We start from the raw sequence: 20,304 nt of genomic DNA on the forward strand, positions 1-20,304 counted from the left end.
AAATTGTGATTAAAGCAGATCTACACTTGAAGTAACCTGGAAAAGACAGAGACTCATGTCTGCTGAATTAAAATAAAAATTTATTTAATATATGACTTGAACATACAAGAATTAAGGCAAACTTATTTTTCTTGTTCTCCTCGACTTCAAACATTTTTCTCTTGGTGATGACTCAGATTAAAAGTCTGTAAAAATGCCAGGACTCAACACTTATTGAACTTTAAATATTTTATTGAATTTTCCTTTTTGAATGTTTTGTTGTTCAGGGTGCAAATTTCTGCAAGTTTGAATGGCTGGTTTTTCTTCATGAGGCCATCCAGATGAGGAAAGGCAGTATAACAGCCAGTAGCACAGAGCACAGACTCACAGCCTGCAGGTAAAGCACCAAACACAGTGCCAGCACTGCCGCTGACTTGGCAACACACGGACTCAGTAGCAGCTTCCTCATCGTCTTACAGAACTGATGAGGAGAAGAAGAAGAAAGGCAATAATGTAAAACCATCTATTATAGTGATGGTAATTTAAAACCCTTAATCTGCTCATCTTATAGCGTGAGGAAAGAAATACACTGACATGTATAGGGGGCAAATATTCAGTTTTGTGATGAAAATGAAATGAAAAGTTTTTATTTTATTAAAGTGATACCTGGCATTTTCCCAGTGTCACAGTCACAAGCCTAACTTTAGACACACCTGTTTAACTGCACTTTGACAAAAATATCTAATCGGCCAATCACATGGCAGCAGTTGAGTGCATTTAGGGCCATGATCAACCTGCTGAGCATCCGAATGGGGAAGAAAGATGATTTAAGTTGGTTGTTGGGTGTTTCAGAAACTGGTGATCTGCTGGGATTTTCTCACACAACCATTTCTGAGGTTTGCAGAGACTTTTTTTTCACTCCGTGTGAAAATGCCTGGTTGATGTCAGATGTCAGAGGTCAGAGTCTCTAGTTTGACTGATAGCAAAGCAACAGTAACTCAAATAACCACTCGATGCAACCAAGATATGTAGAAGACCAACAGCAGCAGATAACTGCACCAGGGGTGTCACTCCTGTCAGCTAAGAACAGAAAACTAAACACACAGTTTGCACAGGATCAGTCAGAACAGTCAGAATTTGCTGTAAACAGCAAATTCTGACTGTTCTGACTGATCCGGCCATTTCAATTCAGCAAACGATGAGTTTGCTGAATTGAAATGGCCTTAAAAGTCACCGGATCTATTTGGGACCTTTGGGAAGTAGTAGAACTGCTCATCATGGATGCTCAGCTGACAAATGTGCAGCAACTGTGTGACGACATCATGTCAATATGGACCCGAACCTCAGAGGAATGTTTCCAGCACCTTATTTAATCTGGACCACTAAGAATTAAGATGGCTAGAAGGCAAAAGGAGGCCCAACCCAGTACTAGCAAGGTATACCTAATAAATTGGCCAGTGAGTGTGTGTTCTTTTGGACTGCAGTGCAGAGTTTAAAATCAGCACCGTGTGTCCACTAGATGGAGTAGTTGCACAGTAATCTGGTTTTCATGGCTTTACATTTGTAGACAGTCACTTCTGAAACAAGTGAAAACCACCCACAACACATGCTTTTGTGCTTGTTTATCAGCTGACCGATAAATTGTCTAATCTTAAAGGTACTGCCATGCTACCACGCAGCTGTCTTTAATGACAACTTTCGCTTTTTTACAAGTCTTCTATCCAAATGACGTTCTTTAAGCCACTTTGCTCTTTTTAAATTTCACTTTAATTGCCACATTCATCTTCCTCCAGTTCATGCACTGCCTTCTTTCACGATTATGGTGCATGCTTTTAATCGCATGCTGCAATCAGACGGCCTCGGAACAATGCTGCAACAACAAAAGAGCTTTCACTCAGGGCCTGTTGCTGCAACAGGGAGGCTTATCCCTATTAAAGAGGCAGGCTGGTCTGATCTGTGGTCAGTGTTAATCTGCAGCAGGAAACAACTGCTTCGCAGCTGAAGTGCAGGAAAGAAGCATGATCTGATGTGTGTTCACTGTTGGAGGAGCTGTTTGCTGTTCTTTCAGAGATTCTGAGCCTTCAGGTCAAAGTTTGGGTGAGAAGTTTTTACATGAGGATAGATTGTCCGATGGTTATTTAAATGCATTCACTGATATGCTGTCGAGTGGCGCCCCCTAGTGAAGAATGTCACACACTGGTATTGCAGACTGAAACCGATTGAAAGCAGCAGGTTAGCAATCTGTCTGCTTTTATAAAGTGCAATTATTTGCCAACCAGGAGGATGCAGGTAATCCAAATTGTGGATTCAGGTCTCCTGTGCATTTGCCTTGCCATTAAAAAAAGACCCCCAAGAGATTAAAGATGTTGGTGAACAGCTGGTTGACCAGATTGGTTGCTAAATATGAAGAAATTCAATGAAATTGCTAATTTCCCCTGATCGCACGGAGGTTCCTGTCCTGTTCTTGCTTTACTGTGACAGTCAGTTACCTTCATAGTTTAAACATCACAAGCGCTTCACCTGCTATTTCAGCAGCTTAACTTCTTAATTCCATTTTTCATTTCCAAAGTCAGGAGCAGGATTTGAATCCATGCCGCCCACTGAGGAGTTGGACCTTGAATGTTGAATTTTGTGGCATTTACCCATCCAGAGACGAACAAGTGGTGCCATTACAGCTGCTTTCAGTGCTTCCACATAAACTGAGGAGAACTACAATAATAAGTTGAGCTTTCTATCAGCTATAAAAGACAAACTGACAACAGTCGTGCAGTTGTGTGATTGATTTTCAAAACGTGACTTTAAGATGCATCTATTAATAAGAAAAAACACATTATCATCTCTAAGATCACCTGAAATGTCTGGAAGCTCATGACAGTGCCGTATCTGCAGTACATGACAAAGTGTTCACAGTTGTACCACAGCAGGCTGTAGGGCACTTCTCCCTGTAGCTTCTCTGCTCTTCTGGCCACATCCTCCCCTTTCAGCACTGCGTGGCTTAATACCTGCACACAGAAGAGAGCAGCTCGCATGTTGAAGTATGTTTGGGCAAGATCCCAAACCCCAGGTTTCCTCTGTGTGGGTGTGTGTTTGAATGTTTGATAAAATGCTCAAGCACAGGAAAAAAGTGTTTGTATGACTGTGTGAATAGGACTTGTAGTAGAAAAGCACTTTGAGGTCTCAGTAGTAGCAGAACAGTGATTAAGTGCTCGATTATAGTAGGAAAGTGCTTTATATTCACAATTGTAGTAAAAAAAGCACTTAATATTGGTGAAAAGCGCCATATAAATACAAGAGTATAACCCTACGTTGCCTGCAGCTGTTGCCACATCTATAATCCCTTCAGATTAACATTTATTTAGAAGGTTAATTCCCAGTTTGGGGGCCAGAAACATTTGAAAGGAAACATTGTGTTCTCTCTTTTTCTCAGTTTAAAGCTATAAAAGGTGTTGCTTCACAGGCAAGTGTTTCTCTTTTTACTCACTAATTTGGATTAACCCAACAGTGGGTTCATGTAACTTTATGACATCTCATACCAATAAAGTGCCTTTGGGTGTATTACTATTTAGACTAAGGATTTATCAATAATAGAATAATGTGTTAAGTACTTTAATTATAAGATGTTAAAGAAGTTTCGTATGTTAGATTTGTTTTGTCCTGATGTCACCTTATCCATAGGGTTGACCCGTATGTCTGCTCCATAGGCAAAGTCCTCTACTGAGTCCACCCTCACACTGCCACACTGAAGACACAAGACACAAGTTAGATCTCATTTACGACTGATTCTTTACCTGCTGTCATTTGATGTGAGAGAAGAAGCTGTTGCACATTAAGCTAGATGCTCAGCTGCTGCACCACTTGGTGTACCTTAGCCAGTACTCCAAGTAGGAGTCTGGTGTTGGAGACCATCTGACTGATCCGATACTGGTCACTGGAGATGACGGGCATGATGTCTGGGATGAAATGAGCTACTCTGTGGAAAGGAAAGGAGTCATGAAAAATAAATGGAAAGTGTCAGTCATTGGTGAGAAAGGAAGGAAAAACAGAATTTAAACCTTTGAACTGTTTCACTGATATTCTAGCTGTCTGTCACCCTTACCTGCCTCCACCCAGGTAAATCCCGAAGTGTATGAAGAGAGTCCTGGGAACCTCCAGCAGGTCTCCTCTGGTGAATATTGTGTCATATTTACTCTTCCTCTTCTCCCCTCCATGACACTCTGGCTCCTCCTCACTCTCCTTCTCTTTCTTCTTCTCCGCCGGTGGCTCGAATCCCGAGGCTGAGATAAAAAGCAGACCGAGAAGCGGCAGGGGAAACATGTCGAGAGGAGACCAAGGGGAAAGTGGAGCTGTCTGCGGTGTGGTTTTGTTCTGCTGGTGGGTGGGGCAGAGAGGGGATTAGAAACTGCTGGGAACCTTTAAGAGCCTTTTTGAGCAGCACACTCTACAGTCACATTTTACATTGTTGACGTTGATCTCTAACGACATTTTAGAGTCTTAAATGTGATCAAAGATCCTTGCCTTGGTCACAAATAAACTTTAAAAACTTGATGCAGAATCTCAAACTTGATTTGAAACATAATCTTACCATCTGTCAGATAATATAAGCTGCAGCCATTGTTTCCATGTAGTTGTAGTTCCCACATGTCACCAACAGATGGAGGTAACAGTGTACCAATCCACAGAAGACTACGTTTATAATGAGAAACATGAGAAGCGTTGTATGAAGCAAAACACTTGGGACGATTCTAACAAGCTTGAAAGTGGATATTTGGTGTGACCACCTTTATTCTTCAAACAGCCTGAATGTTCTATTGTAGTTTTTATAAGTAGTCTTGAGGAATAGTTCTCCAGACTTCCTGAAGGACATTCAAAGCTCTTCTTTGGATGCTGCCTGCCTTTCGTTCTGTTCTGTCAAGATGATCCCACGCTGCTTCAGTAACGTTGAAGTCTGGACTCTGGGGAGGCCGATCCATGACTGATAGTGTTTCATTGTGTGTTTTTGTATCCAGGTATGCTTTTACTGCACCGGCAGTGTGTGTTTGGGATCACTGCTCTGCTGAAAAATGAATCTGCTGCCAATCAGATGCTTTCCAGATGGTATTGCACGGTGGATCATACATTTTTATGTTGGACGCTACTTTTCATCATTTCATCAAAATCTCCAACGGCACTGAAATGCAGCGTCAAATGTTTCAGTGTTGAATCTCTTCACTTTGTCAGGTCTTTGCATTTCATTGGTAAAAATCATTTACAAGACTTAAAAATTCTAACAAAAGGAAAGTAGTTTTTCTAACTTTCACATCCTTGACTGACAGAAGAACCTCGGAGACTCCAACAAGGGTGGAATTGACGATGTGGTTATGTGGCTGATAAGGAATACAAGATATGTTTGCTTCCATTTCCTTTATTTACATTTAAAACACAGCACATTGTTACAAAGAGGTAAAAAATAATTCTGTACAAAAGCTTGTGACTGTTAGGAAACAATCAGGTCATGTAGACTATCTACAGACATTTACACACGAGCTTCACCTGGTTACAGTACTAAAAGGAACATTCAAACGGAGGGAAATTAAACGACTGACTTTTAAGACGGTCAAGATGGAAAGAGTTAATTTTTTTTCAAGTCAATAAACCCTTCAGAACCGTATGTATAGTCTCAATAGAAAAATAAATAAGTCATCTTTGGTTCCTTTACCAGCACAACCTTTCACCTTGAGACATCATTAGTCAACCAAATTGTGTTGGAGACACAACATTTTTGAGTTTTGGTGAATTTTGAGCCTGTTGCTAATTCTGTTAACTACCCATCTCCAGTTTTTCCTCTTTTTTTTAAAAAAAACCAAAAAACCAAAAACTGAAAAAATAAAAAGCAAATCACTTTCTGTGCAGCAGAAAAAAGCTACCAGATGGTGAAGTACAATTTTAAAAAGTTTTTTGAAATGTTAAAATGTTTGCAGAAGACTACGTTCACACTGTTGGTCTTCCAATATGGCGGCTCAGTGAGCTCTGAACCAGCGGTAAGGCTTGAACGCTGACAGTAAGTGCAGCTCCAGGCGGCTCTTAGCTCGCCATCCACAGGGTGAAGGGGATGAGGAAGGCTGGCAGGGCGGTGCTGACAGATATTCCCATATAAGCCATGGAAAGGAGCCCTAGCAGTGCTGTCAGCATGGCGTTTCGCTGGTCCCGGATCAGCAACTTCAGCCACTCGCAAAACTGGAGAGAGAGGACGAAAACGGGCACAAAATGAATTATGATCATATTAATAGAGCAGCTGAAGAGCTTTAAATGTGACAAGACAAATATAAACTCAGGATTAATTTTATTTCTCAGTGAACAGAGAGGAAAAAACCCTAATCAAATCAACGTGACACAGTTTTTAAAACCAGGGCAACTCCTCAAAACACTCAGCAGTTTTCCAAGGTGTAAAGCAGGTAGGCTGGTTGGTCTTTGGGCCTTATTTGTTTTAAATTTACACCCAGTGATTCACTTAATACACAGATAAAACTATTAGACACGGGATAAGTTCACTCTATTCCCTCCCCCCAAAGACTACCCAAAAAGCTCAAATCAAAGAACTTTTTGTGGTTGATACAAATGAAGCAAAGCACCAGTCGTAAGACTTTCTCTAAGCCGACCTCTTGTAGCAGAATAACGACCATAATTGACCTGATGTTTATTTTTGTGAGGGGCCCTCAGAGGTCCTTTTAAGAGCTTCTGTTGGCCCCTAGCCCCCCTTGAAATGAACCTGTAGAGGCAGACTCTGAGGCTGCAGACAGGTCTGATGTTTAGGTTAGAGATTGCAGGAAGTGAAACCCGATCAGGGGAAAGTTTCTCTGCTGCAAGAGAGAAACCACAGTCTGTTCTTTATTCCTGCTGCGTTTAGCTTCAGTTTCATTATAAGATAGGATAATATTTTATATACAGCAAGAATTTTCATTTTGTATGTGTGTTCAGAAATGGATATATACATATATTTTTTAATGTACAAGAAAATAAACTTTTAAATGTATTTTTCCTTTGTTTTGTTGTTTTAGCTGAGGAGCATGTACAGCTTTCTACCACTAGAGGTCTCTCTTCTGCACATTGTGCAAGACAGCGCCCCCTGTGACGTTAACTGGTTTGCCTTTTTTTTTTTTTTTTTTTTTTACATGTAGGTCAAGTGCATTAGGCCCCGGTTCTACAGGCCTACAGACTGCTTGCCAACCACTGGTCGCTAGGGAAACTGTAGCTGTGTCCCAAAACTGTGTATATACTTTAACCGGGTTGGTGGCGTGAAAGTGGTCGTAAAGATGTATTTGGTGGTGCACTAAAAACATCCTCGCGATTGACTTGGTCGCTAACTGATAGCTGCGGTCACCTGCAGTTTGTGTGAAAGATGCCGAGTTGTTATGACTCGCGAAGCAGTAGTGACACTGATAACGCAAACTGTAAATCAGGAATCATTGACCTTCAAAGTAAGAGCTGCCTTTTTTTTTTTTACGTGTGTGTGGGGTCTTGCAGTAAGCCACAACTTTTACTGTGAGGGCGAATGTTCAGTTTTTTGAGTCACACTTTTTTAAAGATTCACTAAAGCTTAGAGTGTAAAATCTGTATTTAACGCAAACTATTGGCAACCTTCCTCTAATGACCAATGCAATCACAAGGAAGTTGTTGGTGCAGTGCCCTTCAGCAACCTAGGGGCCGTTTCATTGTGGGGTCTTTACCTTAGAATATAAAGCCCCTTTAGGAGACTATATAGATAAAATGAATCAAACTGAATAGACTGGAGGTTCCGAGGCGGTCGCTGACCGGTCACTAGGTGTGACTGAGGCACTGCTTAAACACGAACAAAGAAAAACAACAGAAAAATGTTTGCTGAGTTATCCTAGCTAGCAAGTAAACTGTTAGCTAAAAATAGCTTTGGTGCTCAAATAATAATAAATGATATTCCTGAGTGTTAAATACTCAATATATTAATTATCTGTCAGTTTTTTTGTTTGTTTGTTTTTACTTTTTGGTGCTTTTATGTCAAATGTAATGAACATTTCACTTCGAACTTTTTACTTTGAACTTAGATGTTCAGAGGAACTGGTGAAAATGGTGTAACATGCTAATAATCTGTTTTCTCATTAGCATTTATTATTAGTACGGAGCATAAAGTAAAGCTGAGGCTGACTGGAGTGTCTCTAGTTTTTCAGATATTTGGACAAACCCAAAAGGACGGCACCAATCTGAACTCAAACAGAGTTGCTTCTGTGATGCCTAACCACAATCTGAATTAACCACAGAGAGGTCAGCTTTCTGATGTGCAGGAGCCTCTGCTGCATCATCATCATTATCATCATCAGAGCGTACCAGCCCAGATTCTGCTGCTGCCTTTTGGTTTCTGGCTGGCGACGCTGGTCTGAATGCAGCTCTTGTTCTCAGGACTTTTCCAAGGAGTGACCCAGATTTTCCTTTTCTGCTCAGAAGCAGCTTCACATTCACTTGGAAACAAAGGCAGAGAGCTGTAAATGTTGTTTTTAATGTCTGAAAATGAAGACTTGAAGCTCTTGAATAAATCACTGCGGTGAACAGAGTTAGCTGTACAAAGAGACCCCCCCCCCACACACACACACATACATTTTGGATGTGTTTTTATCCGTGATTATTGCTATTATGGCTTCTTTCCACTCCTCTCTTCTACTCTCTGTAGGACTTTTAAAGATCTGTGGACAGGAAATAAGTTGCAGCCAGACTAGAGCATGGCAGAACACAGTGAGCTGGTTCTACTGCAATAATAATAACTAACTACTGACTGTGTTTGTGAAACTAAGCTGCAAACGATGCTGTGATCCTGTTTGCTGTGATTCGTTTTATTTTTAGGCCACGTAAGTGATAAAAGCTGCTATGTTAAAGTAACGTCATTGCATTCAATCAATAATAATAATGTCATGTAGGTGACTATTTACTTTCAGTGTGTTTCACTGTGAAAACTGTTGTAATATTACTTCATCAGTCTAAACAGATGTCAAACATGCGGTTTGTGGTCTAGAATCAGCCCGGCAAAGGGTCCGATCTGGCAAAGTGGATGGCTTTGAAAAGATGTAAAAACCGAAAAGGATGAGGGCACGAATCTTGTTCTATTTCCTCATTAAAATGTTTAATGACACCAGAGTTTGAGCTGTGAATGTCACCTGAGGTCTGAGTCAGTGTCACGTTTTCTGCCAGCACCCACGGCCATCTGCACCAAACTAGGTAACAGATAAAGAGTTCATATTCAGATTTTTTTGTGGCCCCACATTTAAAAATCCAGCCTCAAGTTCACAAACCATCTACACATTCAAAATCTAATGAATGCAGTAAAGGAAAAGGAAAACAGGGCTTTGTTTACAGCCTTTTAAACACGCTTGGATGCACCTCAACTTCACATTCAAAACGTTGAGAATAAATAAAGATTTACAGAACAAACTGTTTCTGCTTACCGTGAATAAAGTGTATCACTGTGAAGCGTCAGTGCAGCCCTGTCACTGTCGCTCTGATGTTGCGCCAAAAATTACACTTAAACAGTCATAAATGGCTTGTTGGCTTATAATCTGTTAAAATGTGTCACACATCTGTCATAAATGATACGGAGTCACTCTGAGTGTCAGTGACACCAAAAATGTGTTTTTCAAGATCGATCTGGCAAAGAGGGCAACAAACCTTGTGGCAAATATAACTTAAAGTTTGTTTACAGAACTTTAAAGTGTCAAAAAGACCTTTTTTTTTTTTTTTTAAATAATGGAAATACAACGACACCTAAACAGAGCAGGTTCTCCTTCATCGATCCTGTTCACTGCGATGTGTTTACCATCAGAAGGAGAGATATTAGACATAAAACACCCAGCAAACACGCCGGGTCGGTCTTGGGCTCGGGCTCACCTTGTCGGTCTGCAGGCTCTGCGCGGTGCCGTAGCGGCAGTAGGTGACGAAGTGCTCGCAGTTGTTCCATAGCAGGCTGTAGGCGACGGTGCCCACCAGCCGCTCCGCCCGCAGCGCCACCTCCTCCCCGGCCAGCGGGCTCTTGCGCACCGAGTGGTCCATGGCGTTCAGCAGGATCCCGGCGCCGTACGCGAAGTCCTCCACAGAGTCCACGCGCACGCTGGCGCGCTTCGCGATGACCCCCACCAGCAGCCGCGTGTTGGTCACCATCTCCTCGATATGGCGGCTGTCGGCGTTCAGCGCCGGGAGGATGTCCGGGATGAGATGCGCCACCCGGTCGTCGCCCAGGTAGATGCCAAAGTGAGTGAAGAGAGTCCGGGGAACCTCCAGCAGGTCTCCCCGCTGGAACCGGTGAGAAGCTGAGGCGGGCTGCGGCGGTGAGTCTTCACGGTCACAGCGCTTGCTGGTGGGCGGCGGTTCTGCGCACTCTACGCCCAGAGGAGGCAACAGGCTGGAGAGCTTGATGTGCGCGAGGAGGAAGAGCTTCTCCAGGAGGAAGGTGAGCGTGTCCAGCATGGTGAAGCTGCAGTAAACCGGTCTGTGATCACTGATCTGCTTCTCTGTGGCCTTCTCTGCGCACAGCCACGAGTTTTCCTCCTCACTGTGGAGGGGAGGGGGCGTGACGTCATGACCGCAAAGAGAGGCTGCAAGTGAAAAGCGGGTGTGGGACTGGGAGAGGGGGGCAGAGATGGGGGGAGCTCTCAGGGATCTGCAGAGCGGCTGGAATAGGTTTGTGAGTCAGGTATGAGGCCACGGCAGAAAAACAAAAACAGAACAGAGCTCAAACCGCAGAGCGTCGTCCTCCACCGCATTCACCACCTCCACACCAGCCAAAATGCAGAGAGTTCACAACTTGTGGCTCTCACACATTCATCACAACCACCTTCTTGGGAACTGTGCTGAGGTCACAGCTTTCCCAAAGTCACCAAATGGCCTAACACACACACACACACACACACACACACACACACACACACACACATTCACAGGGAGGCAGAGTGAGCTGGCAGTGTGTCTGCAGAGCTGTGTGTGTTTGTGTGTGTGTGTGAGCTGCAGGCTCAGCTCCTGTTTGTTAAACTCAGAAAACTGATTAGTAAATAAAGTCATTTTTCTTGGTATCACTTTAAACTCCTTGTTTACTTCCGAGCTTCCACCAAAAATCCCTGTGGGGGCTTTAAACACATCATCACCTCTGGAGCTGGAAATTCCAAAACAAGGATATAAACTGCAGTTCCTCTAACGACCACTGGAGGCTGGGACTCCCACAGACTCCTGCGTAAAAGTGTTGAACTTTAAATGAACACGTTGACAGACTCCTGCAGAAACAGTTTTGATCTCTGTTGCTAACTTAACCCATCATAACAACTGTTAGGGGTGTGGCCTTTTGATTGACTGACAGGTGAATGGTGACTAGGTGGTTGTAGCAGCTAGTTCAGCTTCACTAATTGGACTCACTGAACTGGACCTGTGGACTAGCCCTTTACCAGCTGAACTGGTAATTCAGCTTAACTCGGTTTTAGTCATTTTCCATAACAATTGAGGACCACCTAATGTGCGTGTGTCATTATAGCATCACAGCCAATAGTCCTGTGACATCATTTATACCTGCTGTGGCTTTTCAGACTTGATGGTCCATGGCATTGTTTTCGTAGGCATTTACCGTAGCCTGGTACCAGGTGCTCCTTTCTCTGTTCTTCTTTTTATTTCTATTATTCTATTCTATGGATGGATGATTCTATTCTATTCTTATCTATTCTATTCTATTCTATTCTTCCCTTTTTCCCCTGCTGATATTTCAGCTGTTCTTCTGCCTGGTAACAGATTTGGGGTTTCAGCTTAGATGCATCCATATATTAGCATATCTTGCTAATATATTTTGAGCCATAACTGACACATTTAGCATTTTTAAAATACCTAATTATGACCCAAATTTATCATACTTTAAAACTTCCTCCTGTGAGACACTGGCAATCCCCCTCCCCCCAAAAAACAAACAAACAAACAAACAAAACAAAAAAGACTTGGCAGGAGTTGAATTCCCACAATCCCCCCACTCTTTGCATGGCCATACAGCTACAACTCTGGACACCTACACCAATTAAACTTGCTGAGAGGCATCGTAAAAGTTATCACCCCCAGCTGGATTAAGCTAACATGCTGTATATTTGGAGATAGGTGCCAGATTTCTAATTGGTGCAAAGAAAAGATAAAATATAAAAAAATACAACCAATAAATATAAACGTCTGCAAACAGAAACATAATTAAAAAAGAGGATTCATTAGATGAGCAGTGAGGAAACAATGACGGTGTACTCAACACACTGTATAAAAGTTCTGGAACAATTTCAGGACTTTCTTTTGGCTCAACGTAGATTTTTTGGGAGTGATTACACACCTAAGCCTGATTAGTCTCTATATAGTTCAGGCAGAGTCATATACTAACTTTTGTTTTTGCTCACAGCAACAGGAAGTCACTGGAGGAAAAAAAAAATAGTTACACGGCGCTCCAGAGCAGCAGCCTTTAAAGCTGGGTCACCTTTGGTTATTAGACGAAAGAACCTCAGTGAGTCAAACTATGGAGTTCATTTTGTGTCACTGATCCACGAATGGCTTCAAATCAAATGAGGTTTGCATTTCACAGTTGATAAAATCAGCTTTTCTCTCGCAGCTGAGGTTTTTAAAGCATTTACAATCGAGGAGGAATTTGTCCAACTCATAAAGATGTGACAAAAGCATTAATAACTGTTTTTAAGAGATAACAATGGCTTTAACTTGGCGACGCCCTGCACAACACTGTAGATCTGCCTGCTAAAAGTGCAGAACCATTCCCTAACAAGTGTCTGACAAAAGCTGTTTTACCTGCACTGTCCTCACACGAGTTTAAGGTTAAAGTCTACGCCATGTCCCATGTAACTGAATCGAACACTGTGGCTGCTTTGCATGTGTGAAAACAGATTTAATTACCAATGCTGAGAGCAGCAGTTGTAGTCAGGAGGACAGAAGCTGTTTTTCATCCACCTCTCATTTCTGTTATTCATTCTTCTCCTGCCTTTCTTCCTTCAGAGAAGAAGGGGATTGTGAGGGGATTAAGGGTAGATTATAGAAACACACACACACACGGACACACTGAGCCGCCATCCCCCTGCTGAGACAGCCTAACTGGTGCTGAAAGATTGAGGAGGGATGAGATTTGCCTGCTGAATGAGTGTTGATGTGATCCCTGCTGAGACGCTGCTAAAAGGTGAATGGAGTTGAGTGACAGGCTGCTCAGCGGGTGTGTGGGTGTACCTATGAATCTGTTCACGTGGGGACCAGGAACTATTTCAGACCTTGTGAGGACTTTGTGCATGAAGGCATTTTGTCTGGGTTAAGTTGTTATTTTGTTCTCATTTTTTTAACTCGATGGATTTTTTAATCTTTAGTTTCACTTTCTGTGGTTATTTTCTGTCTGTTTGTGGTCGTTACGAGTTAGTTTGCATCTCTGATACTGGTCATTGTCCCCGCCTCTTTTTGGTCGTTGTGAGTGTGATAGTTGTTTAGCACTTCTTTGTAAATATTTGCATCTTTTTCTCTCTTTCAGGACGTGACCTTTCCAAACCATTGTTATTAACGACACTCTCAGCCATGACAGTGAAGATGAGCTAAACAGTGATGACATATATGCTGTACAACATATGTTGTACAACACATCAGAGACTAGCATGTGTACTGAATATTGGAATAAAAAGTTAACTGTTATTAAGTTGCCAATGTCAGATACATGCTAGCTAACTGCACATGTTAGCGGTAACATTATTAATTTGTGCAATTACATGAAATCAATGAATCATGTGTTGAACATGATATTATCACTGTACATGGGTTAGCTGCAGAAGTGATTTGACAGGCTAAGCTAGCATTGCTAATCAGACCTGATTGTGTCAGTAATAACATTTGTACAGGCTCTGGTAAATAGCTTTTTTGTGTTAGCGGGGTCACTAGTGTTAGCTAACCTTAGCAGAAGAAACACAGCTTACTGGGGATTTATGCTTCAGCGACAAATCTGAAGCTATATCATAACCGCAAACCCCTCTGAAACTTATGTAGGTTAAAGCTGTGCTATAACCTGCAGCGTACCTCCCTAGAAATATAACTTCACATCAGGTCTACGCAGCCTGCAACTACTGTGATTGTTCAGTATTCCTCATGTGCATTGATCGTTACTTTTTCCCTACAGTTGAATTTTAAAGTAAAAACCATAACAGCACTAAAAGGACTCAGAAAAGTCAGCAAATTCAGCAATTGACGAAACTATGGATGTGAGAGGATGTACAAAGAAGTGGAAAAACTTGAGAGACAAATGTGTTTATCCCCAAAGAAAACTGACCACAACAAAGACTGAGACCCAGAAGAGGAACAATCCCCATCTCTAACTTATGTAGCTTACCTAAATTACCCCTCAAGCTACACAAGGATTCTCAGCAGAAGTCTAAAACAGGCCTTAGAAGTTTAAGTCTGTATTGTGCTTGAAGCTAGTTGTTTGGTAACGTTAGTGGACTAAATTTCTAAGCTAGCGTTAGTTAGTGTTGCTAACTGTCGACTGTCATAGACTTTGTTAATCTTATACTAGACAAATTTACACATTATGACAGCACAAGGGTTAGTAAGAAAAAGTCAACTAGAAGCTATCCGGTCGTTAAGTCTGACGTCACTAGCCGTGTCTGGGCCTAAACTCCGCTGCAGGTCCATATATCAAACGATCACTATGGCATTACTGAGAGTTGAAAAACTGTCTAAAGTCTTTCATCTTTAATAAAATGATCAGTGTTCTGCTCTACCAGGTGTAACAATTGAGTTTAACATCCAGGCATCCATGAAAACGGAATTTATGACATTTAACGGAGTTAGAAGTTAGCAGGAAGTTAGCTCACTAGCTTCTATCTAAATATAAAATAGCATGTCCTGACTGCGGGGCTTTGGAAACAAATTAAAACGTACAGCTCTGTTATCACTTCCAACATAAATGAAGACAGAAAACTAAACAGCAGTGACGTTTGTAGGGTTACTGAAGTTTGGCTAGCTGGTATATAATGATGTGCTACGTGACCGCTAGCGACACAGCTATGTTAGCATAATATAAACACGCTAACTTTTTTTTCCACTCGATAAAAGTTAACGTGAGTGTTCTTGGTGGTCAGGAACAAACAGTGTTGGGTAAGTTACTTTAAAATAGTAACTTAGTTACATTACTAGTTACTTCTATCAAAAGTAACTCAGTTACTTCAAGTTACTCGTTACTTTCAAAGTAACTAGTTACTAGGGAAAGTAACTTTGGTTTTACTCAGAATTCTCCTTTTACATCCAACACAAAAACTGCAGTCGTGGTGCTTTGATTGTATTCAGAACTCAGAAATTCTGCCTTCTGAATAGGAAGATGTAGGTAACACCAGACTGCAGATGAGCTGCTGCATACAGGGCTGGACTGGGACAAAAAATCGGCCTGGGCATTTTGACTAGAGACTGGCCCACCATTATAGGAAAAATCATAAAGCCTTTGAATGAAAACAAACGCTGTTGTGACAGTGATGTACACTGTTTTGATGGTATATATGCATCAATCTATCAATCCTTTGTTGTAAGATTCAGATAATTATTTTTTAAAAGCTAGACATTTTAAATGAGAATAAGAAAGAAAAGTATTTCTTTGTGCCCCCCTCTCCCTTTTAATGCCCTACCTGGCCCCCCTGGCAAAACTTTGCTAGATCCGCACCTGCACAGTTACCAGCTGTCAGCTACCTAAAAAAGGATCCTGGGGTTATCTGTCTCTCAGAAACAGTTCATAACTTCCCTTCAACTCATTTATGTCACCTAAAAGGTAAACCTGTTTCTCCATCACCTGTTCAGCTCTGATGATTCAGTAAGGACATCTCCTGGTTTCATCTTCATGTTCCCCAATCACCAGATAACCAAACCGACATCATGACCAGCAGCTTTTTTACAGCTGTGGCTCCAGCAAACATCAGCTGATACTAGAAATTAATATTAAATAAATTCTAACAACAGCTGATCAAGCTTAAAGTGCTGCTGTTGTTTAACGCGACATCGGCTGGTTTCCTCTTTCTGGCGCAAAGTGGGCGATAAACAAACAAGAGAGAAAAGCCGATCAGCTGATCACTGATCAGTTTTCATGATTGAAGTAGAAACGGGAGAGGGAGGGGGGAGAATGAGAGAAGAAGAGGCAGCTGTGCAGCAAAGACACAGAATAACTCCAGCTTTGTGTCTTTTTCATTGTAGCTGAAGTCCGGGACAAACTGTTCATTTTCACCTCAATAAGAAACGCGTAACATTTTCTCTGAATACCAGACGGGACGGTTGGCAACTCTAATAACTTATGAACAAAATAAAGTTCAACATCATTAACTTCATAGCACCCACCCAGCTGTATAGAAACTCCGTCATGCTAGCTAGTACGCAGTATGGAAAAAGTCAGAATAACGAAAATAAACTCCACCTAAACTTGGTTTATATCTGACCCAGATAGACTGCAGGTCATAACTTCTTACCTGAAGTTCAGTTCACACTTGGACCGGCGGCCGCCTCGGGTCTCTTTTCCTTCTGCGTTCCCTTTCCCTCATCCACCTGCTGCCTCCACCACTTGCTAATGTTACAGAATCTGTGGAAGCTCCGCGATAGCCACCACACGAAGTAACGAGTAACGACCCTATCTAAATCCCAGTAACGACTAACGCGTTCCTGATTTTGGCATAATAACTAGTTACCGTGCTCGTTACCACAATAATAACGTAGTTACTGTAACGCGTTACTTAATAACGCGTTAGTCCCAACACTGGGAACAAATGTAATCGCATGGCAGGATGCTGTAAAAGGACCAAACTTCAGCCAGGAGAACAACTGAGATAACCACAATACGAGGTTAGTCATTAATATACTGCTGCATGGGCTGGGCTGTAGTTACATCCTAAGGTTTTAAAACCTTAGGATGTAACTGAGCTTAAATAAATGATTAGCGGTAATAAAAGCCGAGGGAGGTCAACAGTGATCACAGACTGTTTTAGAAGCTTTTTGAGATTAAATAGAAGAAAATACAAAACATTAAACATGTTAACAACACAAAAGCCATATTAAACGCAGACTACTTTAGGCTCGGAAGTAGGATTCGTCACGTCATCAGTTAACGACCGGATAAGAATTCTACAAGTAACTCTTACTATTTATGAATGGTTGCTATATGGAGTAAATACACTAATAGAAACATCTTTGTATGTACAGAAAGTGCATTGGGAGTGGCAATATGTAGTCCTTTGTGTTTGCATGTGTGTACAGTACAGTCTAGTCTGACTGCCTCAGGATGAAGAATCTGTGATAGTGTGCGATGAACATCACATTGTTTGGATTTTCACAGAAAACTTCATGCTAAGCCCTTCACAGTTAAAAAAAGAGAAAATTATTTTAATACATGAAAAAGTTACATAAGTGTTTCTGTGTCTACTTATGTTTTATTTAATTCATTTAGCTAATTATGTTTTGTGTCTCTTCTTTGTTGCTTTCATCTTTTGTGAGTGTTTTTTTGTCTCATTTTGAAGTAAGGCCATTGGTTTACACCAGTTTGCATTTGTTGCGTGTCTGTTTTCTGTGAAGTTAGTTTTCGTCTGTTTGTGGTTGATTATTTTGTTTTCAGTCCTTTTATTGTTTCTGCAGTTGCATGCATCTTCCTGTTTCTGTCAGCACGAGTAGTTCTGCGTCATTTTCTTTATATTTGTTGTTTTTCCAGAGCATTCTGTGTTACTTTGAAGCAGTCTGTTGGAGTGCATTTACCCTTTATTGCCTGATAGTGTTACAGCCAGAGAAGGGCCTGCTGTGAATTGGCCTGTCTGGATGTGTCCTGGCTGCTCTTTTGTCCTCTTAGCTGCCACTTTGAACATTTTGGAGGCCAGGTACAGGAGAGCTCCAGTATCAGAAAGCCTTTACTTTCTAGCTTGTGAGCTATGCGTTTTGACTCTTGCTTCATGGAGAAGAAGGGATAATAAAAGTTTGATATTTTTGATATATTTGTCCCTTTTTTCCCAATCCAGTGCCCTTTTTGTTACTTCCACTACCTAACAACAGGCCTATGGAGTAGGGGACAGTGATATGGATAAATAAGAAATAAATTCAAATATGAAAGACGGTAACTCGTAGAAATATAGATCAAAATCTGGTCCCCGGTTATAAATTCAAACCTCTCTGTCAAAAAGGATTCTTACCACAACAACATGCACACATACACACATGTGTTTGTGTGTGTCCCTCAGCATGGTGTTAATGCTCTCCAGCTGCTTTGAGGAGGAGATATGGGATAAACACAGCAGCTCATGTCAAACAAAACCTACATTAGCATCTTATTACAGGTGAAAGTACTCACACTGGGCGGAGATCCTACAAACACAATCAGAAATGGCACCAGAGCTTTTACAGCCTCCTCCATGTGTGTGAAAACAAATCATACTTTTTTATGAAATCCAATATTTATAATTTTAAACACAAGAAACATACCTTGACTTTTCTGAACCAGAGTGAGTCCTATTAAGTCAACGGACATTGAATGAGTCCTTATAAGGAGTAATAGCCATTTTATTTTAGCTATTATTATTTTGTCATTAACGACTCAGATCAAGGTAGCTCTGACATCCTCAAAACAATGTCAATTATTTCAGGGAAAACTATAAAAATAGGCTACAAGTATCTAGGTTATTATATACCCAGTGCACCAATAGAGACCACTGACAAAGACCAAAGGAAGAATTGGTTCTTGAAAAAGTGGGTTAACATCAGATATGGACCCAACATCAAATGTTTTCGAAGGAAGCTGTTGTTTGATGCTAATTTGAATGTAATTTAATGTGTCTGTAGGGATGGACTAGATTTTTGCATACTAATCTAATTATGGGGCAATCCTTTTGTGGAGTCGTACTCTGGGAGGTCACAGCTCCAAAATAAGACGTGAGAAAAGAGGGAAAGCAAAGTGAGAAAAGCCCAACAGACACAAAGAGGGAAGAAAAATGACCGATGGGGAGTAATTCATCTCCTTTTATCAATCTTGACAGCACAACAGAGCGACTTTTACCCTACTGAAACAATACCACTAGTTAGAGCACTGCAGGACATGCCATTAATTAAAAGAAGAGAAAGCTATCCAACTATAACGTCAGTACGCTTTATAAATGAAAGGTTATTCATCTAGTTTGAGTTTTAGACAAGCTCAGAATTGATAAATTAAGAAATTGTGGAGGCAAAGTGTTATTAGCATTCGTATGTGAGAAGCCTTGCGATATAAAAACCATCAAAAAATGACAGTTCAGTGTAGTACCTTTTTAGTGTTAGCTTAAAAACTAAAGCTAAGCTAAAACTTGTATAACTATAAAAAAATAAACCTCAAAGCCAGTGATAACCAAATAGGATATGTATCATGAATAAAGTTTATTTAAGTTCATATTTAAAGAGTATAAGCAAAATAAAAAGCTTGAGCTGTGCTTAGAGTATCACACAAATATTGGTCTCAGAAAAAAACGTATTTCGCACAGATTTGCTAACCTAGCTTCCTACTTTAATAGAAATTTGTCTTTATTTCTCCTTCTTTATCCCACATAAATTAAGTATCACGTATAATAACAGACATATTTTATACATATTCACCACATACCAAATCGAGCAGATTCACCAACTAAAGTTAGGAACTATCTTCACTGTTATGTAGCATTATAATGTTTAACAGTTAGCTACATTTTGATTGCTTTAAATGTTTATGTAGATTATTTAACTGTTATAGTGTATTCAGGTGGCTCAGAATAATCTTTTTAGCTAAAATAATTCACACAAATTTACTACGTTTTTTTTTTTTTTGAAGTGCCTTAACCTAACCAAGTAGTTTTTATAATATAAACATGAGGCCTTGATTATACTGTACAGGACATGGACAGTTAGAGACGCAGTAGCCCTTCTTGTCAAACTTAAGGGCAGGTTTGCCTCAAGTATGCCTCCTGGGGCAGATGGGCAGCTGACACTTTGTAATCTGAAGTCTGCATGGTCACAGAAAATCGGCAGTCCTGCTTGTGTCCTTCTTGGGCCCAAGCAGACACTAGTGGACTTGTAGATTCAAAGTATAATCAAGGCTTAAACATGTTTATTTTTTAAAATAAAAACTCTAATAACATTAGTGTTTTTATGTTACCATAACTAGGACCTCAGTTTATGCTCACATAACCACAGACTGAAATGAAAGTAAAAGCGAGGGGAAATTAACTAACTTGAAAACACAAAGGTCTCAAAATGCATTTCTTTTTCTCCCAGTTCTCACCAGCCACCACAGTCCGAAGCTAGCGTGTCAGAGCATGATGCTAAAGGACA

At 40.9% G+C, this 20,304-nt stretch overlaps 2 protein-coding genes and 1 long non-coding RNA gene across 3 annotated transcripts in view; 1 reads left to right on the forward strand and 2 right to left on the reverse strand.

The window, feature by feature from the left end:
• Positions 1-210: 210 nt before the first annotated feature.
• lratb.2 (lecithin retinol acyltransferase b, tandem duplicate 2) lies at positions 211-4,443 on the reverse strand. Its single transcript, XM_085148992.1, has 5 exons — positions 4,076-4,443; positions 3,844-3,949; positions 3,644-3,718; positions 2,829-2,981; positions 211-460 (listed from the first exon to the last, which is right to left on the reverse strand). Exons 1-5 carry the CDS (start codon positions 4,291-4,293, stop codon positions 305-307), a joined length of 708 nt encoding a protein of 235 aa, XP_085005118.1. The 5' UTR covers positions 4,294-4,443; the 3' UTR covers positions 211-304.
• A 545-nt stretch (positions 4,444-4,988) lies between these two features.
• Positions 4,989-10,551, reverse strand: LOC146523121 (lecithin retinol acyltransferase-like). Its single transcript, XM_085148982.1, has 2 exons — positions 9,862-10,551; positions 4,989-6,192 (listed from the first exon to the last, which is right to left on the reverse strand). Exons 1-2 carry the CDS (start codon positions 10,435-10,437, stop codon positions 6,040-6,042), a joined length of 729 nt encoding a protein of 242 aa, XP_085005108.1. The 5' UTR covers positions 10,438-10,551; the 3' UTR covers positions 4,989-6,039.
• A 4,497-nt stretch (positions 10,552-15,048) lies between these two features.
• Positions 15,049-20,304, forward strand: part of LOC146523122 (uncharacterized) — a 140,532-nt gene continuing 135,276 nt past the window's right edge. The window contains exon 1 of the long non-coding RNA XR_014871994.1: positions 15,049-15,114. This is a non-coding gene — a long non-coding RNA (uncharacterized LOC146523122). The remainder of the gene's footprint in view (positions 15,115-20,304) is intronic.

This window comes from Neolamprologus multifasciatus, chromosome 3 (assembly GCF_963576455.1).
Source record: "Neolamprologus multifasciatus chromosome 3, fNeoMul1.2, whole genome shotgun sequence".
NCBI lineage: Eukaryota > Metazoa > Chordata > Actinopteri > Cichliformes > Cichlidae > Neolamprologus > Neolamprologus multifasciatus.

What these genes read in the sequence shown, in the direction of transcription:
- lratb.2 (XM_085148992.1), bottom strand. Translation starts at nt 4,293, where the DNA reads ATGTTTCCCCTGCCGCTTCTCGGTCTGCTTTTTATCTCAGCCTCGGGA. An exon ending in ATTTACCTGGGTGGAGGCAG is followed by an intron (nt 3,950 to 4,075) that starts GTAAGGGTGACA and finishes TCCTTTCCACAG; the next exon opens with AGTAGCTCATTTCATCCCAG. An exon ending in GGGTCAACCCTATGGATAAG is followed by an intron (nt 2,982 to 3,643) that starts GTGACATCAGGA and finishes TTCTGTGTGCAG; the next exon opens with GTATTAAGCCACGCAGTGCT.
- LOC146523121 (XM_085148982.1), bottom strand. Translation starts at nt 10,437, where the DNA reads ATGCTGGACACGCTCACCTTCCTCCTGGAGAAGCTCTTCCTCCTCGCG. An exon ending in AGAGCCTGCAGACCGACAAG is followed by an intron (nt 6,193 to 9,861) that starts GTGAGCCCGAGC and finishes CTCTCTCTCCAG; the next exon opens with TTTTGCGAGTGGCTGAAGTT.